Below are 10,507 nucleotides of genomic sequence, written 5' to 3' on the forward strand. Positions count from 1 at the left end.
GATATTAAGAAACATTCTTTAATTTTTTCCCCTTTTCAAGGAAATAAAACTTTCTTATACAAAAATGTATACGTCATCTTAACGTTTACACCTTTTGAACATACCTTAACATTGTTGCAGGTTGACACGGTTACAAAACATTAAACACAAAAAAGGTAAAGAAAAGTAAAGGTATTTCATCTCTGAAGATTTATGAAACAGATTCACAGGGATACAAAGACTGGATAAAATGTACATCTCCCTCACATGCACGAACTCGCACACAACCCACACTCACAAAATATAAGACTGACGGAGGCGACGATCATTAAAATGGATGATTTCAAAGTGATGGCGTGGCTGTGGTGGCAGATTCCAGTCTGAACACAGAATAAATGAACATTTGTGGAGTTTAGCTTTTTAGATTCTAGTGGTGTGTGCGTGTTTACACAGAGGAGTTGCCTGCTCCTCTGGTACGAGATCAAAATATGGCAGCTGTCGTTATGGCTTGTGTTCTCTCTTTCAATAGTCCAGTCAAGTAGCTAGGCTGGCTGGTAGCTCTGGACACGGTATCCACAGCTGTTGAGTGAACGAATGAATTTAGGGCGTGCACCAGTCCCAGTGATGTACGACCTCAGAGGAGAGCAGCCCAAGTGCTTCTGAAGAGACCCGGAGCCGGAGCTCGGTGTGGGACAGTGGCCTCTCCACTCCTCACCTCTCGCTACCAAACTTCTGGGACCTCAAACAGTGACGTTGTAGATTTAGCACCTGTACGAGACAGAGACAGACAAGTCCAACATTGCCCTTTAGTACATTTAACAGTGTTCAACGTTAACGTTCCATTTCAGTTCATAAATGTGCAACTCTCAGACATGAGAAGGACACAAGATGGCTCAATCCTCAGACACACATTTGTCTGGAGCTGATGAGGGAAAAGGCTTTTAACCACTTGCCCGCCTTTTTCTCAGTTTACAAGTTTTGGCACATCTACTACATGTTATCTGTTGAGCTCCTCGGCATTTATTGAATTTTTGGTATGTGTCTACATGATGACTTTTTTCTCGTGTGCAAGCTGTTCAAACATTAATTTTTCATCTTTTCATGTTAGAGTCGCAGAAACAAGTTGTTTTTTGAAGTTGATGGTCAACGTGTTAGCCAACAGTATTATATTTACATATATAGAAGTAAGAAGTGAAATAGCTGCTAGCTTGGCCTTTTTCTTGTTGATAAGTTTTTTCATAATAGCCAGTCATGCAGCATTAACTCCAAGCAGTTCATGTTGACAATGTCTAAACACAGATAATAATTAATTACTTACGATACTAAAGAAAATAAATAGTATGGCATTAAAACAGCTTCTTCTTAGACATCTATACTCTGATTAACCGTTTGAACTGTCAGGCAGATTCAAAGGGTTAGGAAGCCCTCACTGACAAACTCACCTTCAGTTTTCTTTTTCTTGTTCTTTTGACCTTTCCTTGTTGTGGCTTGTTGCCAGGTGACTGTGCCCTCACTATTATTGGCTGGATCAATGCCTTCAGGACTTCCCTCCTCCTCCTCCTCCTCCTCCTCATCGGGAATTGGACTCAACCCCGCTGATTCTGATGAATCTCTGCAGGGGACAGCAACCATTACGATACTTAAATCACAGCAACTGGGACAACTGTGGCAGAATAAATCATCCTGTTTACTTACGCCGTCTTTAACCATCCCTCTGAGGTCTTGCTCTCGACGGCTTCTGTATTTGCCTGTCCACTTATGTCTAGGAAACACAATGACAACACTTCGTCAGGAGGGATACAGTTAAGCATCACAAACTCTGAACTGGCTAAGAAACTTCAAAAGCAAGACATGCAGAGATAAATGGCTCCTTAAACATGACAAAGTAGGCTTGTTTTCTGTCATGGTCCTTCAGGAATAGATTAACTTTTTTTAAATCAATATATTTGCTATGTTCCAACATTTATTCCCCTCTTTTATCCCCATTTAAAAAATTCAGTTTGTATTTGCTCTCATTCGGTGGCCATTTTGGGGGATGTAACAAAATAGAGACAAAACATTGTAAATGTCCTTTGATATATTTTCTTAACATTATTTAATGTTGCAAAATTCCTGCCAAAAAAATAAGGAAAAAAGATTGATAAATAATTGAAATGTCTGTCCTCGATTAAAAAATAAAGAGAATGAAATCCATTAGGGCTGCATGTGATCTGTCCATTCTGCAGCAGGTGGCCATTAACGACATAAAATCTCAGGTGTAACACAAAGTATGATGGGTAATCACTTTATCCCATCAGTTGTGATAATTGCTCTCAATACCACCTGCTGTCTCTCCCTCACTGAATCACTATCGAGTACTTTCCCTGAAGAAAACCTGCGGCTTGTAACCACACTGCAGCAGCAAAGTACTACGTTCACACACCATCAGTTTTCATCTTCTTGCCGCCTGCGCTATCCGGGTACGAGTAGTGACTCCAGCCATCTGTAATTACAGCGTCGCCGGCCGCCTGCTCGCCCTGAACGGGACTGATGCTGCGTTTCCTCAAACCCCTGGAACAAAAAATAAATTAATAAAAAAACAGGCCATACATACTTTAACAGAAACTGTTTGAGCATTATGTTGAAATATGCAGTGTAAAGCAGCAGAAGTGCACCTGGGATAACCAAAACCAGCAGACGTAGTGGAGGAGTAGTGAGACTTCACCCAGCCGTCCTCGCCCCAAGTTTTGGGCGTCTGGCCAGACTTCTCCTTCTCCTGCTTAGCCTGGATGTACTCTGCATACGTCTGGATCCTGTAGCTCTCTGCGTAGCGGCTGGTGTTCATAGCTGAAGATGTCGAAATTAAAATCACATCAACATTTTTTTTTAAATGCAGATTCAAGAGTCCAGTCTGGTGTGTGGAATCAGCCGTCAAACTCACCTATCTGTACCTGGTCCGTCTGACTTAGGGACACAAATGCTGACGTGTCGTCTATCCATGAAACCTGGATGTTCCCTGAGCGGACAAGAGAAGTACAAAGTCAGTATCTGGGACACGCAGTTAAGTGTGCAGTGTGACCGTTTTCATTGATGGCCTTGCATCTTATATAATGAATGCATAATTACTCTTCTTCAAGCAGAATTATCAGGAAAAAAAAAAATCATAGCTTACCAAAGGCACTGAACAGCTGGTAGAGGTCACTCGTCTTCCACTCTTTTGGGAAGGTGACATACAGGACGTGGTCTCTTTTAGGTTGCACTGTAGAAACGGAAGAGATTGACAGGAAAAAGAGCAACAGGTGAGGTGGAGAAGTGGCGACAGTTGATATGAAATGTCCCTCAATAAAGCTTCAAATTAAATCTACTATGATTAAAAAGTAAATCCAAAGATTAAGTTGACAAATGGCTGTTTGAGATATTTAAATAAAAACTTAGTTATTGCTGATAGTTTGTTTCAGTGTTTTTCTGCCCCCCACTGGTCCAAACTCATCAACTATGGCTTTAAAAAGATGCCTGCAGATTTGTCTTATAAATAATCCAAGTGCAAAATCATTTTGTGTCTCTTGTGAATCAACTTCCTACCTCAGAATATTTGATTTTACTTTTGAAGTGTACAGTTTACATCCACATTCTGAATGAATCCTGAAACTGGATTATGCTGCTCGTACTCAAAACTACACAAGAGTGGACACTTTTCCAAGCATGTGGTCGGTGCAACAATCCTGATGTATCGCTGCTGTGCTGCATTATCGTACTCACAATCTGGTCCTGTGATGTTGAGGTAGGGAATATCGATTATCCTCATCAGGAAAAGCCTGAAATAGACAAAGAAGTAGTCAAAATATATTCTTTAAAAAGACTGTGGCACTTCTAGAAGGAGAGCAGTGGACACATGAACTTGAAGTGAATCTCTTACTTGTTGAAGAAAGGCTCAATTAGCTTGGAGCGAGCAGAGATGTATGCTTTGGGTGGAGTTAAGAAAGAGCCTGTAAAGAGTAAAGTGTTGCGTTAGTTAACCAACATGTATGCAGACATTTTTCTTATCTGCCCAGAGGATCACGGTGGTTGCGTGCGTTACCCAGGTAGTTGGCCATTGAGACGAAACAGAGGCCAGTGATGTAAGCGTCGTAGCCAGCCTCGTGGAGCTGTTCCTGGGCTGTGTCGTAACTGGGGAACCCCTCAGCCGTTTCTGTCAGGGACGGAAGAAAAGTGTCAGCAGGATTTTGTGGCTCGAGAGCCTTTCAGGGGAATGTTTAGATATTTACTCACCAACTTGTGGTGACTTGAAGGGGCCCTCCTTCAGCTGTTTCTCCAACTCTGCCAGTGAGGTGTTGGTGATCATTTCCTGAAACCCAAATGTAAAACAAAAATCAACATCACCCATGCTTTTGGTGTTATCCAACAGTTGTGCGGACTGTGAGTTAACTATAACAATGTCCAATCAGTTTAGCTGGACACTGATTTGTCTCTATCACCCCTGGTATTCTAGCACTGAAGGGGACCACTTACCTTAAAAGGCTGTGTGGAAGCCATTAACTTTGTGTCCAGAAGTCTACAAGTGGATAGATAAAAAATAATGTAATGAGTGAAACAAAGCAAAGAAAAGCAATGCAAAGAAACCGATGTCAAGACAAAAGAAAAAAAAATGTGCACAAGAAGGAAACATTACCTTGGGAAAACACACATTGTGACCTCTTTAAAGTCTTGAAGATCCTGGAGAGAAGAGCATTGGCATAAATAAATTCACATTCAATGCCAAGGTCCATATTGAAAATAGCAATTCTAAGTGTGTACCTCTGGCAGAGGGCAGTAGAACTGGTGAATGGTGTGCATCACATCCAGCAGCATGTTGTGGCCGACCACAAGTTTACCCTGCAAAGCAAAAACATTTTAAAACATCCTGAATTATTGGCAACAGAAAAATACCATTCTAATGCAACAACACAAGTGACAGCTTTCAACTGCAGATTAAAGAGTTTAAAATACAAATTTAAAGAGTGACCCTCTAGATGTATAACCTGATTTACAGTTGACCTTGGAAATAAAAGTTGGGGTTGAAAAACACTGAGGTCAACTCACAGATTTTGAGATGGCGTGGACGACCCTGGAGAAGCCAACAGCATCATTTAGCTCCTCCTGTTGGTGACGGAGAAGTAAAACTATTAGAATCAAAGCAGAGCATCCTTAAGCTCACAATAAGACATTTTAAAACTGAGATCCATCCTGAACTCAAACTTACCTGCTCTTTCTCCAGTTTCTGCTGTTCCCTCCTCTTCCTCTCCTCATCATCCACTTTGCTGACCTGGATGAATCGCTCCTTCTGCAGACATACAGAACTTGCATCAATATTTTGTATTATTCCACATTTAACAAAGAGCAACATAGGTTGAAATAAAACATGTCCTAACCTTTTCTGTTTCGATGGTTTCCACGTGAAGCCCTTTGGGAAACCTGTCAAAGAAAGACAAATCTTAAACCTCCACAAACCAACACAACAACAACAACAACAACAACAACCACAACAGCCGCAAAACAGATAAATGATACTCACTTCCAGTTCAGCGTCTGGTATATCAGCTTCCTCTGAAAGCTGAGACAGAATTATATACGTAAGTAGAGATTCGGAAAACACAGGCTGTACATGCTCGATACAAATTTAGTTTCAGAGATGAGTTAGATTACCCAGTGCATGGCTCCAAGTCCAAAGTCTTCTCAGAGTTAGTGAAGAGTGCCTCAACCTTCTCTCTGTGAGTAAAAACCATCACCACATAAAAAAGGAGCAGATAAGTCGTGTAAAAGTTGTGTTCTGGATAACATGACATTTACACAGAGGATTCCAACTCTTACTGCCCGTTTACACTGCACGTTGAAGGCAAAACATGTTGCGCCAGTCTTCCAGCTTGCCATTTTGCATTTTAAAAAAACAAGGTACAAAGAGAGTTCCTCCTTCAAGCTGGGAGCGGTTGGGGTAGGGGTGTGATGTTCTGATAACATGCTGTGTGTGTGACAAACCACTGGGTTACTTTAATGCATGTTCAGATATACCTTGTATCGGTCAAAAAGAGGAAGTACTCCATATGTAGTGTAACACTTACATAACCCTGTTGATGAAGTCTTTGTGCTCCTCGGGTACGTGTGCTGGGCCTTTGGAGGAGGATGGAGAGATGTAGGACGGCGTGCCTACACCGTTAGCATGTTGATTTCTCCTTTCCTCCGTCTGCTCCCTCAGCTGGGCTTCTTCTTCTTGATTTAAGTATGGGATTCCTTTAATAAAGAGAAATCAGAGTTTTACTTCTGTGTTGTGACCTGAAGGTTTAGATTGCTCTACACAGTCATGAAAGAGGACTGAGGAGCTATTGTATTTATTACAGCTTTTCTAACCTACACTGAGGCTGGACGTTAAAACCTTTTTAAAAACTAGTATCATTATGAATGTTTTTGACCTGAATTTTTTTTGCACAGACACCTTGTTCCTTCAACCAGCCTTGATTTTGTAGTAGTGAAATCAAAGCACTACACACCGTGAGACAAAAGAGTATTTCACTGTCACTCTGTGGTTTACTCACCATTACAGAACACCTTGTTGAAATCGAACCCTTGACTGGCCAGGAAATCAATACTGGAACTCTGAAACGACAAAGACAGTGTTCCATTTTCACTTCCTGAAAACAAAAACAAAACAACCAACTCACAGGCATCACAGTTGCTGCTTAACAATCTAAAAATATTGTCACTATCAATAGTCAATGACCAACGACCCCGAGCAGTAACACTGACTTACTTGACAAATGAACTTTATGTCAGGGGACGTCCTGTTGAACGGTTTCGGGAAAATATAAAAATTAAAAGGTTTTATAATATACCTGCAGAGAAGGGAATGCAAAAAACAAATTAGTGGAATAATTCCAGTTGCTGTGTGCATGTTAAACAGATGGATTTACTTCAATTGGACACATTTTTCTAATCAAATTGAACAGTGGCATCTGAGATTATCCATATAAACTACTGCTTGTTTGGACAATTATAAATTGAAATTAAAATAGATGATTAAATGCGTTGTCATGTATGAAACATCAAGACTTAAGGCGGCTGGGTTCACCTGCTGGAGCACTTAAAGGTAAAAATGAGTGGCTGAGCCTCTGTTGACCCCACAGTTTGTCTTTGTTAAAATACTACTTGGACGTAATTGGTTGTGTAGTCATTTTACTTAAACACATCATTCAAGAATATGCATCAGAAGAGCCTGTGTAGAGGGGCCCTCCTCAAAACAGGGCCACAATAGTATTGTGGGTCCCAGGACTGTTGCCCAGTTAATGACCCGACCTTGTTTAAGTCAAGAGATGATGCAGGACACACACACACACACACACATTTAATTTCTGTAAACGGATAAACACGGTCTCACAGAGGACAAGTCACAAGTTGACATGGTCTGAACATTCATGGATGTAAATAAGAAAGCATTTCAATATGAGCAGGTGAGAGCAGTGGGAGATGGTGCTTTTCTAAATTGTCCACCAATTAATCAATATAAAATCCAACAGTAATGCATCCATCCAGCAGACATCACTCACTTTGACTTTGTCTGGTCGTATGTGAATGTGCATATTCCAAACTGGAACAACAGAAAGTCCATGGAGTGCTGGTGGGCAGAGAGAGAAACAGTCAACGGGACGTGTTCAAACATACAATGGAGGAGGAACCAGGTGTGTCTCAGGTGTGTGCACAAGATCCTTCAAACCTTTTTAAGCTTCGTGTATCGCTCCTCTGGTGTGTCCAGCCCGTTGGTTAGTGCACTGACATTAGGACCGTCGCTTATCCCTTAGACAAAAAAAAATTAAATAAATAAAAACACACCACGATTTACAAACACAGCGTTCGCTAATCCAATCTCATTTTCCACCTAAACTCTGTCACTGTTACCTGAAAATTCTCCATCGATGGCGAGAAAGTCAGCCTCCTCTATCGCACTGTACACCGCGTTCAAACTGTCCTTAAAATCTGCAGAAAAGTTAAAGTACATTGACGTGAGGACGGCGTGCTTACCAGAAGAGGAACACAAGAGCTAAACCTGCAGCCGCACACTAGCTAAACCAAGCTAACGTTAGCTAGCTAGCGAGAACAGAAAGCCAGCTAGCGGCACAAACGCCGCGGAAAACGGAGGAGTCTTGAACAAAACATCCCAGGTCAACACTGCGTTGTGTACCGGCATGGTGAGTACAGTGGGCTGAAAATCCAGGGGGAAAAATCTGGCTGGCTACTTACTTCGGCGTGTCACCTCCATCCCTGCACAATGACTGAACCCGGCTGACAGCTAACGTTAGCTATGAGCTAGCATACGTCAACTGGCGTTTTTTTTTCTTCCTTTAAGGGTTTTTTTGTATCAACTTTATTTAAACAGGCGGCAAAACAGCAGGTAAACGGCAGTCTTTTGTTTATCACCTGAGTCTGCAACCACAAACACACGACAGGGGGATCTAAGAGTGCAGTACAGAGAAGATTAAATAATAATAATAATAATAATAATAATAATAATAATAATAATAATAATAATAATAATAACAGTAACAATAATAATAATAACAACAACAGTAACAATAATAATGACAATGATAATACTACTACTGACGTTACTACTAGTAATGATGATAATAATAATAATAATAATGATAATAATAATAATGACAATGATAATACTACTACTACTAATACTAATGATAACAACAGCAACAATGATAATAGTAATAATAATAATAATGATAATAATAACTCATATAATCATCTTGTAAAGCTGAATGTTATATGTTTTCTATTATTTTAAAACATCCCCAATGTATTGTTTATTATAACCTCCCATCTCCAAACATATAAGTAGTCTAAATAGCACCAGTAACATATTTTTTAATGTTAAATCTCATTGATAGGGTGAATACTGTCGCTATCACTTGTTTCTGCACCATGTCTCTTCAGTGAGAGTTTCGGGATCACAGTGTTATGTTTATTTCAAGGACACAGGATTTGTTTTTTATGAAACTGTGGGAGGGTTTTAATCCAAAGTTGTTGTGTTTTCCTTTAATTTGTCACCCTTCTGTAGAACGCCATCATGAAATCTATCTATCTATCTATCTATCTATCTATCTATCTATCTATCTATCTATCTATCTATCTATCTATCTATCTATCTATCTATATATCTATCTATCTAGCCGGTTGTTATGGTCATGACCTCATTCAGCGAGATTGAATTTTGGTGTCAGGGTTTAATTTAAAATCGGTTTAATTCAAGATACCCAACACACTCACCTTTATGCTTTGTGCACAAAATAACACACATTCATTGATTTACGTGTTCCACGTTCTTCAAGGTCAGAAGGGCCCACAGCCATCAAACGCAAAAGATGAAGGCATGAAGGATACAAGGAAACGGGTGCTGGACACAAATCCGTCACAATATAACGTAGCTTGGGAGCATTCACAAAAAAATCCCCCTCGCCTTTGAGCAGGATTTGCGGCTCTTTTCTGCGGATCATGTTTAAATCTGCTACATTTATGTGTTTAAGTTCCTGTTTGAGCCCTCAGAAGTCAGCCTGCCACCGAGACACAGAGCAGTTCCTGTAATTATCATCTTCAGCTTGTAGTCTGAGATGGATATAAAAGTCTTTTTCACAAAAAAACATGTCTCACCTGTGTAAGCAGAGGCACTGAAATGCAAAAAATGACATTTCAAAAAGCACGGACAGGTTTTTATTTTTCTTTAATGAAGCGAAGCCGGAAAAAGGCTTCAGCTTTTATGTCTAATGTTCTCTCCAGGGGTGTAAAAACCGTAGAATCACATCATTTTTTGACAATATGTAATGCAAAGTCTTGTCTCGCCTTCAGATTTAAGGCTTTTAAACACACAACAGAAATCTGCATTATCTTCCTGTGAGTCAAATCCAGCTGACTTACAATCACGCCGCCTTATAATTATCATCATTTATTTTTAGGAGGAACACAAGCGGAGGAGAAAAATAATTAACAAAAATCAGCAGCTGAGATGAAAATACATCTTTTACAAAGAAAACTCGCAAACAAAAGAGGAAAAAAAAAAGGAGGGAGGAAAACAAACAATGGGACGTCAAGCAGAGACGCAAGTGACGTGGAGAAAAACAGATCTCAGAGGAGCACGACATGGTGACAAATACTTACATAAGTGTTAAATGATAAGGCAAATTAAACAGATTAATTAAATGTGGTTGATGAGTGGAAGTGAGAGTGGGAGGGAGCACGTGGTCGTGTGTGTGTGTGTGTGTGTGTGTGTGTGTGTGTGTGTGTGTGCTGAACTTTAACAGAGGGCACTTGAATCACAATTGATCTATGGGATGCCTTTATTTTTGAATGACCTTTAAGGTGTCATTTCAGATTTACTGCTGCTACGGTCACCTCTCCCACTCTCTCTCACACACACACACACACACACACACACACACACACACACACACACACACACACACACACACACACACACACACACACACACACACTCTGTGACAGACTGGGGGAAATTTGT

General features: G+C 40.4%; 1 protein-coding gene across 1 annotated transcript; it reads right to left on the reverse strand.

Moving 5' to 3' along the window:
• On the reverse strand, window positions 1–8,309 carry parn (poly(A)-specific ribonuclease (deadenylation nuclease)). Its single transcript, XM_037093584.1, has 26 exons — window positions 8,224–8,309; window positions 7,882–7,959; window positions 7,700–7,779; window positions 7,533–7,600; window positions 6,740–6,821; window positions 6,525–6,585; window positions 6,054–6,222; window positions 5,641–5,703; window positions 5,510–5,548; window positions 5,367–5,409; window positions 5,198–5,278; window positions 5,038–5,094; window positions 4,753–4,830; window positions 4,628–4,671; window positions 4,468–4,510; window positions 4,228–4,303; window positions 4,037–4,147; window positions 3,875–3,944; window positions 3,718–3,773; window positions 3,131–3,217; window positions 2,900–2,974; window positions 2,634–2,805; window positions 2,402–2,529; window positions 1,675–1,741; window positions 1,422–1,591; window positions 1–747 (listed from the first exon to the last, which is right to left on the reverse strand). Exons 1-26 carry the CDS (start codon window positions 8,240–8,242, stop codon window positions 701–703), a joined length of 2,064 nt encoding a protein of 687 aa, XP_036949479.1. The 5' UTR covers window positions 8,243–8,309; the 3' UTR covers window positions 1–700.
• Between the last annotated feature and the right edge of the window lie 2,198 nt (window positions 8,310–10,507).

This window comes from Acanthopagrus latus, chromosome 1 (genome assembly GCF_904848185.1).
Source record: "Acanthopagrus latus isolate v.2019 chromosome 1, fAcaLat1.1, whole genome shotgun sequence".
Lineage (NCBI taxonomy): Eukaryota > Metazoa > Chordata > Actinopteri > Spariformes > Sparidae > Acanthopagrus > Acanthopagrus latus.